Source organism: Rousettus aegyptiacus, unplaced genomic scaffold (genome assembly GCF_014176215.1).
Source record: "Rousettus aegyptiacus isolate mRouAeg1 unplaced genomic scaffold, mRouAeg1.p scaffold_m13_p_5, whole genome shotgun sequence".
NCBI classification, from domain to species: Eukaryota; Metazoa; Chordata; class Mammalia; order Chiroptera; family Pteropodidae; genus Rousettus; species Rousettus aegyptiacus.
This window is the reverse complement of record NW_023416308.1, coordinates 28,420,242-28,442,069: the sequence shown is the minus strand read 5'-3', so window position 1 is coordinate 28,442,069 and position 21,828 is coordinate 28,420,242. Positions and strand designations below refer to the sequence as shown.

Below are 21,828 nucleotides of genomic sequence, written 5' to 3'. Positions count from 1 at the left end.
CAGGAAGGGCTAAACGCACTCCCCAGAAGAAAAAATACACCCGCCCAATCCTTTTGAAAGATTTATTTTTTAATTAAAAAATAAAAGTTATCTTAACATATCTGAATCGCAGCTTCATGAATGGCAACTTAATGAAGCAAGAAAAACAAGGCTTGTCAGTTCTTGAGTCACCTGACCATCTTATATTGGGTACAAAAGCACACATCTTCAAACTAACTTTATTCAGGAACAATTCTAGTAACTCAGAACTCCCTTCCCCTAACTCTTTTTTGCCCACCCTCGCCAACTGCCCCCCCCCACCAAAAAAAAAACAACCAAAACATTAAATGCTCTTTTAAAACTACAGAAATAAGTGCTGAGTCAGCAAGGAACGTGGGCAAGCTGCCCAAGCCCTCCATATCTCTCTGCTTTGATGACTGGCACCCAGAAGCTGGCAGGGAGAGAGCCACAGCCCTCCTCCACCACTCACCAAGTGGGGCTTATCCCCAGTCCCATAGCCATCACCCCAACTGGGGCAGGCAGTTCCAAGGCACTGTTTCCCTTCATCAAGAGCATCCTGTGGCTAAAGCATCCTTTCAGGAAGAGAAAGGTCAAAGGCAAGCAAGTCCTCCTCAAGTGCTTGTGGCGAAAACACCACTGGATCTCCTCTCCCCCAGTTTACCACACTTTGGGAAGTTTTACTCTCCCTATTCTCCCTGCCTTCTCTCTTTCCCTTCTTCCCAGTATCCCCCTCCCCTCAAGAGTTTTATTTTAGCTTGATGGTGGGGATTCCGAAGAGGTTACTGGCAACTCCTGGGACTGGCTTGGGAGCTCTGCCACCTCTAAGGGAACTTCGCATGCTTTAGGTTCCAGTGTGTCACAGAGCTCTTCTTGTCCCTGGGAGGGCGCAAGGTGTTCCTGGCTCTGGGCTTGGCTGTTCATCTTCTCTTCAGCTTCTATCTCTTCTGAGGTGGGAATGGAGTTCTTCTTGGGACGACCTTTGGGTTTTGTGGGTGCTTCCTGACCACCTTTAAGAACCTACATGGGAGAGAAATGGTAATTAAATCTAATTACTTTACCACTCAATAACATCTATACCATTCCTTCCCAGCATGACAGAGTTTGCTAAAAAGTATTTTGACCCATCAGGTCCAGTCTACAAAGACCTCTTCACCCTTTACATGAACTTTTAGTCAATATCACATATTTTAGCATTAAATAAAATGATCACAAACACATAAAAATCCAACTTCAATAGGGAAAGAAATGAAAATTAAAATATTAATATGGTATTAGTTAAGTTGACAGGTTAAAAAAAGATAGTATTTGTAGCAAGCAGGACAATAAACACTCATATTCCAGTGTCGAAGTGTAATTAGCACAACCTTTTCAAAGGGCAATCTGAGAATTCTAATCAAAAGTTTTAAAATGTGCATACTCTGACACAAAAATTCCACTTTTAATAATTTAGCCTAAGATAGTCATCAAAGACAAAAATTGATCTTCAAGAATGTTCATCAGAACAGCAAAAATTGAAAGAAAATTACCCTGAGTTTCCACCATGACTGGGTAATTACAGTATACCCAAAGAGAGAATATTTGATGACCATTACAAGTATTATGTAGGAGAATGTTTAATGACATGGGAAATATTATTAATTTTTTGTGAAAAACAGGTTATAAACCAACATATTCCAATTTGGAGGCTAGGCGACTATACACTACCCTGCTTATCCTGTCAGAATCATAAATAATTTTTAATTTTTTTAATTTATGATTCTTCTTATTTTCTTATTTGTTAACAATGATCACGTGTAAATATTTCTGTAATCCAAAGATTTTATAAAACAATTTTGTATTGTTCAAAGAAGTAGTAGAGCATAGTAGAAAGTATTCTAGAGTTTTGAAAGTAAAATAACTAGATTAAATTCTAATTATTAGCTTTGTCCTTTAAAGACTCTGAGCCTCAGTTAGAAATCTTTAAAATGGAGATATTAGTATCTTATCTCATAGGGTGATGGTGAGAGTGACTGACAGATATGTATATAAAGAGTCAGAACTCTTCTGAGTGGAAGAATATGCTTTGTACCCTGCTCACCTGGTTAACTCAGCTTAGACAGTGCTTCCCCTAAGCTCCTAAGTCTAAGTCAAATACCCTCTACAAAATGCCCAAGAGCACCCTATACTCTCTCCATCAGAGCACTTTTCATAAAGGACAGTCACTGCATGCATATTTGTCTGTCCCTCCTACTCAGTCCCTGCACATAACAGGCAGTAACAACAGTTACTGAGTAAACTAACCATTCTCTACAGGCCTTTCCATAGAGTTGAAGAAAGATATAAAGCAAGCAAAATAACAGTACCCTCAATGGTCTTTGCTGATTTCAAAGGACTTGCACGTTATTAGAATCCCAGGAAGATAGGCAGGAATAATTTTTAAAATATTTTTATTATTTTGAAATATAACAGACACTCCTTCCTCCATTGACGCTGAACCCTGGCTTGGTGGAGTTTCTGATTTTCTGGGCAAGTAGTGGGAAAGGCTTCAGGAGGGCCTGGGTTAGCACAGATAATTAGGGGTGGGATATATTTTTGCTACTTATATACCTAGCTTCCTTTCATCTTCCCCATTTGAACAGAAACTCCCTGAAAGTAAATTTGGCATCTATCCCTTGCTTTGCACTCCAAGAATCTAACTTTCAACTAACGTTCTATGCAGTCACCAAATATTTATTGACTACATTTCATTCCAGTAACAACAGCAGAGGACTTCCAGGTGCTTAATTATAATAATGAATGCAGTAACTTGATAAACCATAGTTCTTTAAAAAAAAAAAAGCTTTATTGAGATAATTTGTATACCATACATTTCATCCATTAATAGTATACAACTTATTGATTTTTAGTATAGTCACAGAATTGTGCAACTATTACCCAAATCCAATTTTAGAACATTTCATTGCCCCAAAAAAGAAACCTCATACCCATGAGCAACCACTCTCCATTTCTCCCCATCCCCTGTCCTCCAACCCTATGCAACCACAAATCTGCTTTCTGTCTCTATAGATTTGCCTATTCTGGACATTCCATATGAATGAAATCACATAATATGTCATCTTTTGTGACTGGCTTCTTTTACTTAGCATAATATTTTCAAGGTTCATCAATGTTATAGCATGTACCAGTATTTTGTTCCCTTTTGTGGCCAAATAATATCCATTGTATGGATATATCGCCTTCTCTTTACCCATTCATCAGTTGATGGACACTTGCACACTTGGGTTGCTTCCACCTTTTGGCTATTGTGAATAATGCTGCTATGGACACGGGTGTGCAAATATCTGCTCAAGTCCCTGCTTTCACTTCTTTTGGGTATATGCCCAGAAGTGGAATTGCTGGTTCACGTAGTAACTCTATGTTTAACATTTTGAGGAGCTTCCACACTATTTTCCAAAGAAGCTTCACCATGTTATAGTCCAATCAGCATATGGGAGGATTCCAGTTCTCCACATCCTTGTCAATACTTGTTATTAAGTCTTTTTGATTATAGCCATCCCAGTAGGTGTCATTGTAATTTTGATTTGCATCTCCTTGATGACCAATGAAGTTGAACATCTTTTCAAGTGCTTATGAGCCCATTATATATCTTCTTTGGAGATATGTCTATTCAAATCCTTTGTTCATTTTTTAATTTGGTTGTCTTATTATTGGGTTTTAAGAGTTCTTTGTATATTTTGAATACAAGTCTCTCATTATATACAAGATTTGCAAATATACTCTCTCATTCTGTGTGTTATCTTTTTACTTTCTTGATGTCCTTTATATGTCCAATTTATTTTTTTCTTTTGTTATTTGTGCTTTTGGTGTTATGTCTAAGAAGATTCTGCCTAATCCAAGGTCGTGAATATTTACTTATATTTTCTTCTAAGAGTTTTATAGTTTTAGCTTATGCAATTAGGTCTATGATTCATTTTGAGTTAATTTCTGGTATGGTATGAGGAAAACCATAAACACCTCCTTTTAGCTGGGAATCTGATCAATTAGTGTACTTTCCACACAAACACAGAGATCTGAAAGAGATCTCTAACAAGTTATAGATGCTGACAGAATCTACCTTTGGAGAGAAGAAGTCCCTATATTCCTTTTCACAGAAGTCATTATCTGATTTTGACTTCAGCGCAGGCTGTTGAAAGCACCTGAATGTGCCAAGATGACATTCACATGTTGAAAGCAGCTCCACTCAGTATGAAAGAGGTTATACAAAATTAAGTTGTCCTATGTAGTAATCAAGTTATAAAACGGCAGGTCTAAGAAAGTCACCTAATTGGCAAGAGAGATTGCCACCCACACAGCTTGGATTGACCCCACCTGGCTGTTTTCCTATAGCACACACACACAAAAATCAAAACAATCAGACCATTTTCTTAATAGAATAAAACATTCCAGTGCAAGCAATAATTAGGAGATAACTACCCTCTTGGCTGCTTTCTGCACTCGACCCCTGGCCCCCTGCCTTCCAGCACTCCTGAGACATGCAATTATCTTACTACCACCCCACACCAGAAGCTGCACATTCTCATGCACTCTGTAGCCCTTCCCCCAGGACCTTCTACTCCCCAATTGTTCCCTACAGCAAATTTAATACCCTTGTTCCTGAGAGGCCAGGCAATCCATTGCACACACACACACACACACACACACACACACACACACACACAAGGTCACACATCTTTCGGAAAAACACCTAATACATCATCTACTTTTATTAACCATACCTGCTGACAGCGCTCCTCTGAACTTTAAACCTACGTATCCCAATGTCCTGTTGCTACGGACAAGGCCTTTGATTCCTTCCTAAGGTGCTTAGGTAGGGGACAGGCAGTTGACTAGAGAGCCCTGAACGTCAGTGCAAGGAGGGGCCATCTACCTCCCCCATTATTCAGACAGGAACCTGAGCTGAGCAAGCAGAAGTGGTTCATCACGGTCAGAGAGCGGGCCGAGGGCAGGGCCAGGATTATTTCAACACAAAATCCCTGACCATTTGACTCTAACACTCTTACCTGTATTTCATTGTGTATAATGTGTGTGGGATACATAAAACATGCCACTGTTATATCTTGCTCCAATATTTATCTGCAATTATCCAATCTCCCAGCAGACTCTGGGCCACAGACTTATTACCTAGGATGCTTTGTGCTCCTTTTCCTCGATCTTTACCTGCAGCTCTATAGGAAAGTGAGAGCCATATTACTGACGACTGTTTCCATGGAGCTGAGAAGCAAGATTCTTTAGCGTGAATCTTTTCCCAGCACACTGTGTAGCAGACTTTCTCCTTTGAAGATGGGGTGTTCCACCGTACCATAAGCCCAGATGGTGAGGCCCTGACAGAGGGAAGGCTGGCATAATGAGAAAGGACGAACACCCGGCACTGCTCTTAACCAGAATTCCAAGAACCTGGCTTATTTCTCCGGGCCTCCAAAAGTCTGGATTCTCTGGAGATGTGAATTTTATGGATAAATAATTAATTTTTAAAATAATAAGAACAGCAGCTAATATTTCTTGGCTGTATACTATGCAGAAGGCACTGTTCTAAGTTTTACAGGGATTAGCTCAGTTAATACCACAACCTTATAAGGTATATATTACTCATATACTAATAAAGAAACACACACACAGAGGTTAAGTAGCCTGCTCAAGATTACACAGATAGCAACCACTAGCAGTTTCACGAAATTGTTGATTATCTAAAGACTATCAGTGCAAAAGATGATGGTGGCACATAGTATGTGGCCCACCCAACTCTGTAACTGAGAGTGGAAGGTTGTATCTATCTGGATCCCCTCACAAAGCAGAATTCTATTTGTATTGTATTTCAGAGTTGAAAAAGACCACTGAATAATGAGGCATTTTAAGCCCGTTGCAAAACACTGAGTTCTACTGGAACTAAAGCCAAACAGAAATGGAATAGAGGGTGAGTATCTCATCTCATGTGCAAGATTAAATTTACCCAACCTGCTATAGGTTATAAATGCTGCCTGGTAAAAACTAGTCAGAGATGCTATCTTGGTTTTGGCAGCACTGCCGTTGGCAGGCATGTGTGAAAAACTCTGAGAATCAAGTGCTAATCTTTTTCCAGTTCCAATTAGGTTACTAGCCTTGAGACATCTTTATTACCCAATTATCTTTTTCTATTCTTCCCCAGTACCCGAGGAGATAGCCTTGAAAAATTTTTACCAGGAAAATACATGAAGCAATCAGGATCCCAACAATGCCTTGCTGTTCTGGGAGAGGAGGGACCCACACCCACAACTGAACAACATTCCTCACGTTTTGGCTCCAGCCATTCTGAAGTACTCTGAGTGTCCCGAAATCCTTCTGTCCCTTCCTTCTGCCTATGCCACTCTTCTCACCTTCAATTGGCACATTTCTATTTATCCACTAAAACCAATTTAGGGGGCACCCCTTCTGTGGAGCCCTCCCTTCTCTATACTGACTCTGAACCCTGTAAATCCTACTGCTGTTGCCCTGATCACTCTGCATAATTACTAGTTTTACAGGTCTGTCTCCCTCACTTGACTGAAACATTTTTCTAATTTTATATGTTAATGGATAGGTTCATGTCTTATCTTTGTACCTCTACTGCCTCATGAAAATAAGTGCTCAATAAAAAACATTTTCAAAAGTGACTGCTAATGTTAACTGAAAACGTGGCACTCTATTTTCTCAAGTAACCTGAATTTGGTTGGCCTGTGAAATGCTCTCTTGAGGTTAAATCTACTAAGTTCCTTCAATCTTGTTCTATATGACACTGATAACCATCAATAACCGACCCACAATTGTGTCAGCAGTACAGTGGCTGGTGAAAAACAAGTGACGTCAGAGGCCTGGGCACACACGTCGTCCCACGGGCACTAGGCGGTGCTGGCAGAGATGGCAGGCTGTCAGTTCATTACTCATCTGACTCATTAAAAGATTGCTGATAACCAATTTAAACAATGCCTCTGCCACTGGGGAGACATTGATTTCTCCTGTCTGATGATGATGATTGACGAGGAAGGAGGTGGGAGGCTGAACTTGCACAGAAAGCAGTGAAGGGACTTGCCCAAAATCAGCCAGGGAGGGGCAAGCCTAGGAACATAGCCCAGTGTTTCTGACTCCCAAATCTGATTCTTTTAGAGATCTATGCCCCAAAAGGTTTCCGCCATAAGTCTCATGGGTGTCTTAACATTCTAGAAGTTTTAGAGTGACTATATATTTAATCAAATCCCATTCATCCTTCAATGGCAATTTCTCCCTGCAACAGTCCTCAGTACCTCTCATCTGAATTCTTATGGGGTTCTAAATATTTAAATAAACAACCGAACTCAATTATAAGGTGCTCCCTGGTTGCCTCTTGGACCTTGGTTCTCCAACTAGATCATAAATTCCATGAAGGCAGAGTTATATTTCATTTTATTACAATGGACAGTGTCTAGGACAAAGTATGGTTCACAAGAGACATTAATTGCATGTTTGTTGATTCACGCAATATATGTTTGTACATACAACTGGCATCTCCACCTCACTGCAGAAGCACTTCATGAGTCAACCCGGTTCCATCTGAAAATCCTTCCTTCTTCAGGGTCAGGTCCCCCCAGAGGAAATTATGAGATTTGCCCAGAAATTCCTTTTTGGGAATGTTTAAATGCTGGCTTGTTGGATTTTTTCTACTTTTTCATTAATATTCACTTGTGATTTATTTATTTTTCACACTGTTAGCAGGCAAAGCAAGAACTTAAGTTTTTAAAAAAAATCTATTAGACAAAAACACAAAATTGAGAAAATGTCTCAATATCTATTATCTATTACAAAATATCTATTAACTTTTTTTTTTTTTTAGAAAACTAGGTGGGAAGGATCTTAGTTATTGGTGATTGTGAAAAACTTCATGATCCAGCCCTTGAATCACCAGAAAATATGGCTTGTGACTAGATAGGGTAGCAAAATTAGAATGTCATCCACACAGGCCTGGACTGCTTGGTCCATGTGAGAGGAGGAAGGGCCAGTAAGATTTGGTGAGGACACAAGAAAGGCCCAGGTTAGAGACCTTAATGTACCTGGCCTCTAAAGAATAGAGTAGAGTTTCCTCCCACCTTCACCCCTCCCTGCCTCTTTTCTCTGGGCTTTGATCTTACCCCTTGTGATTTACAAAACTGAAAATGAAACATTTGACTACTTTGGAAAATTTTGATTTAACAATGCTTCTAAACAGGAGGTGTGGGTAGACTGCTATAAAATTGAGTTCCTCAAAATGTAGAGATATTTATGCTTTTTCAAAAAGATATTTATTCTATAGAATTCATTTAAAAACCAAAATGGAACAATTCACCAGCTAGGCACTAGAACAATATTAGGGAAACCACAGTCATTCTACTCTATGCCTTGGAGGAACCCAAGTGCTTGTTAACATGCACATTCCCACCCCTGTCCTAGGACAGAGAATCAGAATCCTGGGAGGGGCCTAGAGTTCTGCATTTTTACCTGCTACCCAGGTTATTTTGATGCTCACAAAAGTTTAAGAATCACCGCATTAGATGACACACAGCTATAAGAACAGATGTACCCTACATGTCATTATAAACAGAGAACTGACTTCTATTCTCAGCTATTAGTGGGAGGGGAAGGAAGTACTTTGAAAAGGCTAGCAGGTGGGCTTAAATTTAGCAACTGAGAAGCTTGTGGGCTTTCATTCTTTTATTTCTAAGGAAATTGAACAAAGAATATTCTTCTGGTCAAGAAATCCAGGTCAAGAGGAATAGTTTATCCTTCTGTTCACATAGCCTCCCCTCCAGCCAGCACCATAAAACACCTTCCAGTCTCTGGAGCCCAAACCACCAATTGGTCCTTCCTGCCTTCTCAGTCCTGTAGGAAGAATCTGTCCCATCATGATGGGCATGTGGTTAGACTCATTGTCTTCTTTCTTACCATTTTCTTCCATTTCATCCTGCGATTCTGATACCAAGTCTTCACCTGCAGTTGAGTGAGTCCCAGAGACTGGGCCAAGTCCAACCTAGAAGGTAAAAGAGACAAGAAGAATGAAGAAGAAGAGATGAGGGCAGTAGAGATGGGTCCTGTTGATTGGTTCCAGGCACTGCCACCAAAATTTGGACCTTCCCCATTTAACCAATTGTTCCCCATAGAGTTTGCTTTCCTTCCAAAAATCTTATGGAAGAAACCCTGGGAAGCTAGAAACAGATACCTATGTACAAGGACTGTCTACATTAGATCCGGAAAGAATTTATGAGCCTTCACTGCAAAGTTTCTTTCTTGAACTGACAGTCTTTACTCTGATTCCAAACAAAATGAAGACTGACTCAGAATGGAAACTGGGAAGGAAACATAAAGCAATGTTTTCCTTATCAGAATCCTACTCATCACTCCAAATCCAGTTCAAAATCCATATCCTGCAGATGAGCCTCCTAGACACCCCTCAGCTCACACAGGTTGTCTCCTCTACACTCTCCCACAGTCAGCTACCACCCAGGTGGCTCAAAGTTTTCAACTGGTCTCTAATTGCGTCACATCAGCTATGTCTGCCTAACTCAACTGCAAGAGCAGAATATGTCTCCTGCTTCTTTTATAATCACAAAAGTGCCTATCACATTCTAAATCCAGAACTAGGGCTCAAAAATACTTTTCAATGGGTTGACTCATTCATTGTAGCTGCCCTAAGTTGTTATGATGCCAGATTCCAAAAGAAACTAAATCATAGCCTTCCCTTCTTCCCATTCTACTGCTAACCTTGGTTCTGCATTTTTCTGTAGCCTTCTGAAAAGTCCTGAATCTCAAACCATCCCTGGGAAGTGTACAATTGGAGTAAATTCCAACAACACAGTAACTCCTGAGTACCACGGCATCCAGACTACATGCTAAGCCCCTGATATGCTATCTTATTTATTCCTTTCACAACACTGCAAAGTAAGTATAATTATTCCCATTTTATAAATGAGAGATCTGAGGCTCAGAGAGAGTAGAACCTTCTCAGTAACCATGGTCCAATCCTATCAGCTACCTGTTTTTGAACATAAAGTTTTATTGGAACACAGATATGCTCATTCATTCACATACTATTGTGGAGGCTTTCATACTACAAACTCCAAGTTGAGTAGATGTGACAGAGACCACATGGCCCACAAAGCTTAAAATATTTACTCTCTGGCCCTGTACAGAAGAAGTTTGCTGACCCTGGTAGATAATCCTGGAGTAAAAGGTGGAGCCTCCAAATCTACTTAAGTCTGACTTGTACATCTCCTCTGGTATAGGAGCTCACCTCCACTCACTATATTTTTGTACAAGTTAGATCTGTCAAAGGGAAGCTCTTGCTCAGGCTTTAATGGAGAAAATGCAGGGATGCTACATCACAAGGAGTAGCAAACAACCCGAGTGGAGCATACGAAATGAGAAAGGGAACCAGTCTTCCAACCTCAGTGCTTGAGACTGTAACTGTTGACCTATCTGGATAAGAACCCCAGGTCTACCCAAGTGCCAACTGGAAGGACCACCTCCTGAGCCAACATTAGCTGCCTCCCTGTGGTTCCAATCCTGATCACTGAAGCAATGTGGACTTCTAAAGTAGCAACTTGAGCCAAGCACTTTTAATATAGTTTGAGTAGTGACCATCACTTGTGAAGGTCCCCAGGTTTCTGAAGGTTGCAATTTGTGGATCTAAGTTCTATTATTTCACAGACCTGAACAGCCAGAAGCTTAAACCATGGGGCCTCTCAGGTGTGAGTTCTCAGCTGCAACTCTCTACTTGAGGGTTACTCATCAACACCTCACCATTAGGAAGACCAACAGGTACAGGCAATGAAGTGCCAGGTGATAACTCTTGGCACTCCCAGTTGTAGATGCCTAACCCCCCTAAGAGTACACGATTTTAAAACTCCAGTAGTAAAAACAGTCTTCCTTCAAGGGACTTCAGAACCTGTCTTAAATCTGCATTCACATATATCAGGTTGTCCCAGTAAAAGAGCTACTGGAAGCTGACAGTTTTATTGAAGGCAATTAACAGACAAGCTAATAAATTCCCAGTGCCAACAGCAATCAGCTCTCCCCACTAAAAGCACTGCTTCCCAAGCAGCCAGTCATTAAGAACCAAGAACCTGGGGGCAATCCCCCAAGACTTCCTATCTCCCAGGCCTCCCTGGAGACAGGTCCTCCCTGGGATCTCACTGTGCCTTCACCCAACCCAGTTCACCTGAGGCCATCAGGTGCATTTGTCAATGGAAGGTTCAGTTCACAGTTCTGCCACTGTTACCAAATGGTGTTATCTCACTTGGGAAAAATGCACCCTTGACTCACTCTGGCTACAGAAACACACTTCACTGTCATCAGCTTTCTCTCATTACCTGCCACCGTTACAAATTCTCACTTCCCTGCGTATTCGTATTCGCTTAAATGGGGTCTCCTAGGAAACTGCAAAAACAAACAATGAGGAAGAAGGAGAGAGCTGTGGGAGGAGGGAGTGCTCATGGCCCTGGTCACGTACAGAGGTGAGGAACATCTGAGAAGGCAGGTTAAGGCGGCAGCTTCGATGCCAGCCAAATGGTGTCCTCCTCCCTAGGCAAATGAATCAATCCTGTCTAGGTCACCTGAGAGGTGCCTGGGCAGGTATTAGGAAGCCCCAGGAGGTTTATTAGAAACTAATATTTCTCTTTAAAAATTTCTGACTTCTAGAAAATAAGCCCCAAATTTTACCCATGCACACTGAAGCCCTTTCAACATACCACAGCACAATTCATTAAAAAAACTCCACCCAAGTGGCAAAGCATATAAGGCTCTCCATCATATGCTGGGGGTATCAAAATAGCTATATGAAACCTAGAGATCCCCAATTCAAAAACTTGTCTCCATTAACCCCCATACACAGGCACCCAAAATGTCCCTGTCCAAAACAGAATTCACTCTTTATCTGCAAAATCCCCTCTGTCCTCAGCCTTCCAACTTCAGCTGAAAGAATCCCTATTTACCTAGCAGTTCAATCCAGGAACCACAAAAATCTCAACTCCTGTTTCTCTTCCACATGGCAATGTTAACCCTATCTATTTCATCTTCAAAACTGCTCTACAGTCTATTCTCTCCTCTCCATTCCCACTGTCATCATCTTCATTCAGGTGTTCGATGACTGTCCCTGGACTCCCTGGTGTCCTCCCTGGTGTCCTGCTCCATCTCTTCCCTCTATAATCAATCATTTATGGTGCCACCAATGCAAGGATTCTAAAATTTGAATCTTTTGCAGATCATAACGAGGTATAAATGAAGGAAGGGAAAGAAGAAGTAACTCAAGACCTAAAATCATGTCACTTCCAGCTCTTAATGGCTGCTGATGGATAGCCTAAACAAAGTGCAAATCTTTCGGCCAGGCATATGAGGTCTTCCCACTTCTACAACCTCATCTCCCACCAGGCCCCCAACTCACACCTTAAACTGGAGATGTCCCGACCACTTGCAGTTCCCTAGTGAGCATACTTTTGCGCTTTTGGATGACATTCCCTCTCCATCTTGGAATCAAAGCTCTTCTTAAATGTTTCCTCCGCTGAGATGCTTTCCCTAGCCCCACCAACAGACTCAGCAATATCTCTGTGCTCCTACTGCCATCAGTCACATATCGGCACCAGCACCCTGCTGTAGTATTGCAGTCACTTCCTTACCCATGACTTCAGAGAGAATAAGACTCCTGTCTACTACTTTATGGGCCATAATTCCTGCTACAGTGCCTGGCACAGAAGACCCTCAGCTAACAGTTGATGGGAACTTAATTGAATCAATTAACAAATTCTCTTTTAGTCAGTGATTTGCAGACTCCTCTCTCACTTAAATTTTTATTGAATAGGTACTAAATAGCTTAAGAAATGCATTTGAGTTTCCTTCCCTTTCTCTTTAACAGCACTGGGGTCAAAACTGATATAGACAAGGCAGTGAGCAAACAAGAGAAAAGGGACCTGAAAAACCCTCCCAATAAAAATAGGATCATAATGAACTTAGCCATCTCCAGAGTGAGTCTGAGGAACAAAATAGACAGACACTCCTGCATATTTTGCAGTTAAGATACTAAATTAAAGAAAGGGGGCGAGGTACTGAAGACTGAGTAAAGAAGGGGTCACAGACGCCCTCATCTGGATCTCAAAAGGGTTTAAAGAAGGGAATCTCATCCAGGTCCTCCTCAGTCTCAGCCAAGTGGTTCTGACTTGATATCCGTCAAATTCACCAGGACATCTGACAGCTCCTCAATACGATCAATCCAGCCTATGCATCAAACGCCAGGCAGCAGACCAGGCCAGCTGGGTGCTGGAGAGTGAGGAGTAGACTGAGATCATGGATTCAAATCCAAGATCTAGTCCCATTGCATTTGATCATAAGTGTAAATGGCTTTTAAAACCAAGCCTGCATCCCCACTGAGAGCCTGGGCAACTATTTACTAAACTTGACCTTGTTTTCTATATTGGATAGGTAAAATATGGAGAGAGAGCGAGGAGTACAAATTCACCAACAGTCAGTCGCTTATGAGGCCCAGTGTGATGAATTTGTGCGGGCTGGGTTCTGTTAAACCAAGGCTAAGATGACGGATGTGAGCCAAGGAATAGATTCCTGCCATATTGTCCTGCATATACGTCCTTCACTGAAAGCAAAAGAAGTCTCGAGGGCCTTAACTGCAGACAGGCCAGTCCCTATGTCCTCACCTGTCTGGAGTGGACAAGTACTTCTGCTTCTGGAATTTCTTCTCCAGGCCCATGAGTTGAAGTTCAGTGAAGATGGTGCGACTCCGACGGGGCTTCTTTTGCCGGGGTGTGGGCTGCTCCGTCTCTGACTCGCTGCTGCCTAGAGCCTCACCACCTGGGGCCTCAGCAGAGGCAGCCTCGGCAGTCGGGTGGTGGGACAGTGCCTGGGAGATTCCTGGGGTGGCAGGGACCAAGTGGGAGATGACTGTGGGCTGTCGGGTGATCACTGACAGGAGAGGATAAGCCCGGAGGGAAGCAGGGCCTGAAAGACAAACAGGGAGGCAGGTCACACAGGGAGTGGGGTGGAAAGAGGCCAGAGCCCCCTCGGAAGACCACTTGCTGAGACTGACAGATTGATGGGGCCTCCAGATCATAAAGAGGTATAAATTAAGGAAAAGAAAGAAGAAGCAACTCAAGACCTATAATGGCTGAATGGGCAGGAAATACTGATTTGCTTAGCCTGTGTGTGAGAACATTCCAGTCCCACATGGCCAAGATGTTCCTGTAATTCCTCTGGTTTTAAGTGAATCTTTTCCCTTTCCCTCCCTTTCGATACTTAAATTCTGGTTTCCAAGATATGGGACTGATCATATGAAAAGGAATAGTAAGAAGAGGCTAGAAATACATACTTAAGAAATTCAAAATAGGTCTGTAATATATGAACTACCTGAAAGGCACCTGTGGTCTTTATAAAACTACATAGTTGTAACTACAAATGCCTCCTGAGAGGTCTATACATTGAATCATAACATTTTTCAGAGTTGGAAGGATGCTCAAAGGCTATTTAATTCAACTCTCTCATTTCAGACACAAGTCCCATTAAAGCTGAGTGACTTGCTAAGATCTTGAAACAAGCAGATTCAGGAGTCAAACCAAGTTCTTCTAGCTTGAAGTCCAGTGCTCGTATCACATGTGAATCACTTGGATACATCGTTGAGACCAGGGGAAACAAATGAATTTAATTCACATGAAAACTCAGATGCATCATTACTAGCTGCCTCCAGCACCATTTTAAGGAGGATTCTCAGACTGGGTCAGAGCTTGGCTGAGGGAAGAAGACTGAGGTTGATTAACACTGTCTGCTATGGGCATGCAGGGAAGGGTAGTATGGTAGCAGACATACTAGTGATGTGCCACTCCTGCTTTAGGAATTTCAAGGCAAGAGTACTTTTCTGTCCATGACTCTGTTATGTCTTTAAGGTTAAAGTAAAAGAGCTCTTCCCTCTCATGATTCAACAGTAAAATGTCCTGACCATTACCTATATAAATCATTTTATCTCTCTGGGTCTCAGTTTTGTAGCTTGTATACTGAGTAAAAGTAGATCATTTCAAAGAATCCTTCAAACTCTAACAACTGATGCCATGAAAGCACCTCTCATTCCAAACCCATCTTGATATCTGATAAAAATTGAGAAGACTCAGGGGCTGCCCTCTGGGACTCAGCCCAGCCCTGACAACTCACTACAAGGGCAAGGCAAGACCCTGAGCCAATGACACAATGGTTCTGAATTAAAACCGACCAATATCACAAAGCACCAGGTGCTACTTGTGTTCACTCTCTGAGCTGGCGTTTCTCTTCTTATTCATGTCTATGCTCCTGTTTTGGACTCTGTCATAGTTATTAAAACAGAAGACTTCTTTTGTTCTTTGACTATGGTTCTAGTATGTCTTAGTAGAAACCACAAAGTTGCTAAATAATAAATCACCAAGAGCTATGACTTCCAGTAATTCTCCAGCCAATGTTAACACTTGAGGTTTTGTGTTGTGAATTCTTTTTAAGAAAGAAAAAAACGCATCTGGGAATGATATTTTAAAGCAAGATAATAAGGATATCTGAACCAGTGGTTTTGGATCTACCGGTACACATTATGAAATACCACTTCTTAAAAAAAGTATCTGAAAGTTTCTTACACAGGCATAAGATGCTTTCCATCTCAAATCATCACTTTACTCCTTTAATCCCATCATGTCTTTCAAAAATAACTATCTTTATTAAGCAAGCTAACTTATAATCTGGAAACCTAAGAGCCTATCAATATAGGAAGTAGCTAGTTACCTACTTGTAAATAAGGTGTTAATCACCAGAATTTCAACTTTGTCTTGAGTTAAATAATTTTTTGCCTAACATTGAAAAATATTTTGGAACTGTGGTAATATTTAATGTTAGCAAGAATACAAGGAAATGGGTACTCATATTGTTGATGAGTGTGTAGAACAGCATTGTCTTTGAGAAGGACAAATTAAGCAAATTATTGACAAGGCAATTCCACAATTTGAGACCTATTTGCTAGGTGCACAAAGATTTATGTACAAGCATATTCACTGCAGACTTGTTCACAATAGTGGAAAGGGGAAAAAACTCACATATCTATCAACAGCAAAATGGTTAAGTAAATTGTGGTGCATCTATAGTATAGACTACAATGTAACTGTTAAAAAGAACAATGAATATGAACTGAAAGGTAAACTACACATAAACTAACATGAGAAAATATCTAAATTACATTATTGAGAGAAAATTAAGGTATAGAACATTTTGCATTATCTTTTTTTAAAATCTGCATGTGTGTCTGCCTTTATGAATGCCTCTTTAGAAGAAATCAGGAAGTTAGTCATGAAACTATTAACAGTGATTAGCTCTAGAGAAGGAGTAGAATCAAAAGAGGTGAAATGGAATCTACATGTATTAATCTAATCCTGTATTCGATCTTGCCATAAATATTTAGTGAGCATCTACTATAGACTATACTCTGATTTAGAAGCTGGAGATATAGCAGTGAATAAAGTCCGGCCTTCATAGGGCTTACATTTCAGTCAGGGAGGTAGACAACAACAAACAAAGAAATAAATATATAATGCTGTGTAGTGATAAATTACATGAAGACAAAGATAGCAGACTGTGAAGATGGGCAGGTATTTTCGATAGGGGAGTCAAGGGAAGGCCTCTATATATAAAAAAAAAAAAAAGGTGACATTTTGGCAGGTAAGGAGAGGAGAGCCTTGTGAAGATACAAGGACGAATAAGCACACCAGCCACAGAAACAACTCATGCAAAGCCCTGAAGTGGGAACAAGCTTGTGATCAAAGAATAGCAAAAAGGCAAAGTGAGCAAGGGTTGAGAACTCACAGGAAACAAAAATTTGGAGAACTCTGCTACAGTCAGATCATATAGGGTCTTGTAGGCTAGAGCAAATAATTTGAATTTTATTCAGAATATGACAAAATCATTGATGAGATCTGAGCTGAGGAAGGATGTGATCCAATTTATGTCTTTAAGATACCTATGGCTAATGTGTGGAAGACTTCAGGGAAAAATGCAGAAGCAGAGAAGTAAGTTAGGAGGCAAGGCAATATGATAGGCCAGAGGCGACTATCGTGTGGGCCAGAGAGGCAGTAAGGAGAGGTGGGCAGATTCAGGGTATACTTTACATTTAGTGTTGAAAGAACTTGTTGAAGGACTGAATGAGAGACAGTGGCCATGTGAGGCCTGGGTTTTTGGCCTAAAGAAATGATGGGAAAGACTGATCGAAGAACAAGATTAGGTGGAAACATTTTTCATAAGTTGATGATATCAAGTGCTGACGAAGATGCAGAGCAACTAGAACTCTCATACATTGCTTTTGGGAATGCAAAAGGATGTATAGCCTTTTTGGAAAGCAGCTTGGTAGTTTCTTATAAAGTTAAACTGTATTTTACCATATAGCCAAGCAATCCTTTCTCCTAGGTATTAAACCAAGTGAAAAGGAAACACAACAGCCTACACACAAATGTTTATAATATTATTATTAGTAATTTACAAAAACTAGATATGATTCAAATATCCCTCAGCTTGGGATGGATGGATAAACTGTAGTACATATATACAGTAGAATACAATTCAGTAATAAAAAGGAAATAAACTACTGATACATGCAACATCGTGGATGAATCTCAAATATACTGTGCTAAATAAAAGAAGCCAGACTCAAAGGGCTGTATAAGTCCGTTTATCTAACATTCTGAAAAAGGCAACACCAGAGATGAGGAAGAGAGCAGTGGCTGCCAGATTCAAGGGTAGGGGAAGAATGTGACTACAAAGCAGTAACACAATGAAACGGGGAGGGGATGGGTGAAGTGATGAGACTGTTTTGTATCTGGATTGTAGTAGCGATTATACAACTTTATGCATCTGTCAAAACTCATAATTGTACACTAAAATAGTATATTTTTACCAAATATAAATTTAAAATAAATTTTTTTAACAAAAACAAAAATGTCAAATGTTTTAACCACAATTTTATTTTTATTACCAAAGTAAAACAATTTATTATTAAAGAAATTTAAAACATTCAGAAATATATAAAGTAAAAGTCTCCTCTCACTGCTTTCAATCTCAAATCTTAGAGATAAACTTCATAACTGTTCCTATGTACACACAAATGTACCTATGTTCCAAATATAGTAACATGTATGCTAATCTATTGACATATATAGTTATAAAGTGTTCATTTTGTAAAATATAAATATCACTTTGATTTTTTTTCTAAATAGATAGCAATCACAAAACCACCTATTGACTAGTCCAGTAATTTAAAATGCCAGTTTTAAGATACAGTAACTTCTCAGAGAAATGAAGTTGGGAAATTTTTTGTTCATCAGAATTCTGGGAGCCTGCTGGGGAATTTTAGTCACCAGAATTCCGAGAATCTCCCTCTCTATAGAAAGGCAGCCAAACTTGGAAAAGTACTACCCTTCTCAAAGGCTGCCTCTGAGGGAGTAGTCACAACTAGGGAAGGCAACTGTGGTGTTGCCACATGAAAGTGTGGGTGTGAGGGGTTGGGGGAGGTAAGAGCTAGGAACCCACGTGGATCAGAGAGAAGCAGGATTTTTAGAGGCTGCCATGAGTCTGCAACACTGGGGAGAGTGAAAGCTACTTAAAAAGGATTTCTGAAAATCATTTTAGGGGGTATACTGTATAAAATCCATGAATATCCTTCCTTAAGGAAAACTAAAGATCTTCATGTTCAAGATTCCTTGGTCAGATTTCTGTTCTTTGAATATAATTCTGTACATATACTGGGCCATAGGGGGCCCTAGAAATAGTTGGATTATATTATATTATATATACGTGTGTCTGTTTCTGGACGGTGTTCTGTTCTACAGAACTAATATATGAGTCTATTATAGGACCACTCTACTTCATTATTGTGGATTTTTTAGGGAGTTTTGTTACTGGGTAGAACAAGTCTTCCCCCCTTTTTTTCTCTTTACAAAATTTTTCTGGCCATTGTCATTAATTTATTTTTCCAGTTGAATTTTAGAATCAACTTGTTAGTCTCTGAAAAAGCAAATCCCACTTAAAATGTGATTAGAGTTACACTAACCTTATAGTTTAATTCAGATGATTCTTTTGATGACCCTGTCCTCTTATGGGGTGAAAGTAATTACTGTTATTTTTAAATGGCTTTTGGATGTTTATTCAATTTGGTCCCATAAAGGTTATACCTAATTAAACCTTCATTTAAAAACAAAAAACAAAAAGCAAAAACTTCTGATGAATGATAGTGATTAAAGGCAATAGCCTTCACTAAAGTCTAAAGTTTCAGGACCCATGACCCAATGTCTTGATGCAAACTCAGTGACTAAACTGCATTTTCTCCTACCACCTGAGAGTACCTTCTGATGCTAGAGGTATGCACACAAGACCACTATGATGCTAATCGGTGTTTGGGGGGGCTACAACCATAAATAAATGTAATTGCAGTAATTGTGGATTTTGGGTATGTGATATGCATATGCAGGGTTAGGGAGGAACAAGCATGGCTGGAATGGGAGTCAGGCTGGGTCATGCGTACCTGCAAAGCAACAAGTCTCCTGAAAGGCAAACCAATGGGGCACAGAAAAGTGAGACAAAATATACTTTAGCCAGCTGCTTGCTGTCTTTTCTTGTTTTAATTTATGATTTGACTTCAAACAAACCAGCATTGACTCAAAGCTTTAATTTCATAAAGCACTTGCATACCCAATTTCATATTTACATAAAAGTATTACGAGATAGTCCAACCATGTATGTTTTGGTGAAATTAAAAATAAGCAAAAGTTTATAAATTAGTGTATACATTAGGGGGTACTTTGGTTACTGAGGTGGCAGGTAATGTATAACACTGCAATAATTATATCTTTCTCTTTTCCTAAGAATTGTCGCTATGTGAAAATGTTCACTGAAGACAGCTGCTTGTTACTCCTGGATCATGTATGTACACTTTTGACATTCGAGCACATTATTTGCTACTGAGAGGGAGTAATGACTGTAATAAACCAAAGACATTATTTAAACAAACATATTTTTGGTTGACAAAAGGAGTGTAAACATAATCACAATTAATACATTTTCTAATAGTTGTTTTTTCCTGCAACCAATCCCCCAACCAGTGTTTTCCTGTAGGATGACTATCACATAACTATGTGTATTGTATATCTAGAATAGTTCCCTGCCAAATATCTGGCTTTTTTTATGCCTATAGCACCTGGTCTTCCTAGGTGGTCTCCTATCCAAGTACTAACCAGGCCCGACCCTGCTTAGCTTCCGAGATCAGACGGGATCGGGCTTGTTCAGGGTGGTATGGCAACAGACCATGGCTCCACTGGGACACGAACCCAGGACCTTCTGTGTGTAAAGCAGACGTGCTAATTGCTACGCTATGGAACCACATCCCTGTCTGGCCTTCTTGAGAATTTATTTTTGGATTAGAAAACCTAAGAACATTAGTGGTAGAATGATGCAAAGGGGCACGCCAGGTAGTTTGACAAGATGTGGGTCATTTGGTAGGATAAGTGGAGCATTTTCATTGCACTGATTCTGAAACTGTCTATAAGTTCCTGGATGTGAACATGCTTGGACCAAGTGCCAGCACATCTTCTCACTTTAAGTCCTTCACTGCAGAAGCCAGTCCCCTCCAGCTACAGCTGTACTTCAACTTCAAAGCAGAATCCCTGAAGAATGGTTTTTGCTCCTATAAACCTCCTGTGGGCTTCTCTTCCATTCCTCCTACATACCAGTCCTCAAATGGACTCTCTGTGCTCACATTTCCAGTTGACACAGCGCGGGCCAAAGGTCTGAGTGGATAAGAATCTCTAAGCTGCCTGCCTGCCTAATTTATGTTCTAAGAATCTGTGACCTGTGTATCTGCAGAAAGCATCAGAGGGACACAAGCAACACATACACACACACAAAGACATGGGTGCAGATGTATTCAGCAAACTGAAAGTAAGACTCAGTGGAACAAATGGGTAGCTCTGACTGCTTCCTGTGAAAAGTCATAAAATCACTCACACCAAATTATTCCCATAGGCTCACATTCCTGCAAATCGCCTGGTAATTTTGGGTAGTGGGAAGAATACAACTCTACCAGTGACTCATGGAGTGACTTTAAGCGGGTTACCAAAACTTTCTTAGTTTCAGTTCTCTCCTCTAAAAGTAGGGCTAATAATAGTTCTCCCTTGTAGGTTATTATAAGGTATGTCAAGTGGCCACTGGGGAGTTAGTTCCCTTTCCTTTCCCCCTTTTACTTTTGTTGCCTGATACTCTGTGAGGGGTGCCAAATTAGAATAGATGAATTGTCTCACCAAGAAAGCAGACCTACCTGTGAACTATGCATGTGCATCTTCTTATCATCTATGTATTCATGTGCAAGGAAAGATTCAACAACACCAGAATTTGCAAGTTTTTCTTTGACAAATAGAGGCCTTCAAATGCCCTTACAGCTGAGACTGACAGCAATAAGAGAGCTAAAAGAAATCAGTGGGAGGGTCAACCTGGCCAGACTTCCCCCTACAACTATCAGGACTCCAGAAATAACTGCTTTGGTTTTGCAGATCTGTATCAAAAACACACACAAAATGGCATAAGAATCATGAAGCCCTTCCCAAGGTTAAGCTTCAGCAAAGGAGGATGAGGCTCGTGGGACACAAGATGGACCCAGGTCGATTTTTTTAAATGGCAGGGAAAACAGATATATGGGGTTAAAAGCAATTTGTCCTGCCTTATGCTGAAAGGGGACTAAGGAAAGGCTGAGCTATGGTTAAGTGGTGACCAGACATGAAAGTTCAGTCA

General features: G+C 40.4%; 1 protein-coding gene and 1 non-coding gene across 2 annotated transcripts in view; both read right to left on the bottom strand.

The window, feature by feature from the left end:
* Positions 1-333: 333 nt before the first annotated feature.
* The window catches only part of BARX2 (BARX homeobox 2), a 61,292-nt gene continuing 39,797 nt past the window's right edge, over positions 334-21,828 (bottom strand). The window contains exons 2-4 of the mRNA XM_016125974.2: positions 13,698-13,998; positions 8,944-9,028; positions 334-1,017 (exon numbers count right to left, since the gene is read on the bottom strand). Of these exons, the coding sequence (XP_015981460.2) occupies positions 751-1,017; positions 8,944-9,028; positions 13,698-13,998 (653 nt within the window). The 3' untranslated portion in view covers positions 334-750. The remainder of the gene's footprint in view (positions 1,018-8,943; positions 9,029-13,697; positions 13,999-21,828) is intronic.
* On the bottom strand, positions 20,231-20,349 carry LOC118603399. The gene has a single exon (XR_004951208.1). It is a non-coding gene; the product is annotated as a 5S ribosomal RNA (ribosomal RNA).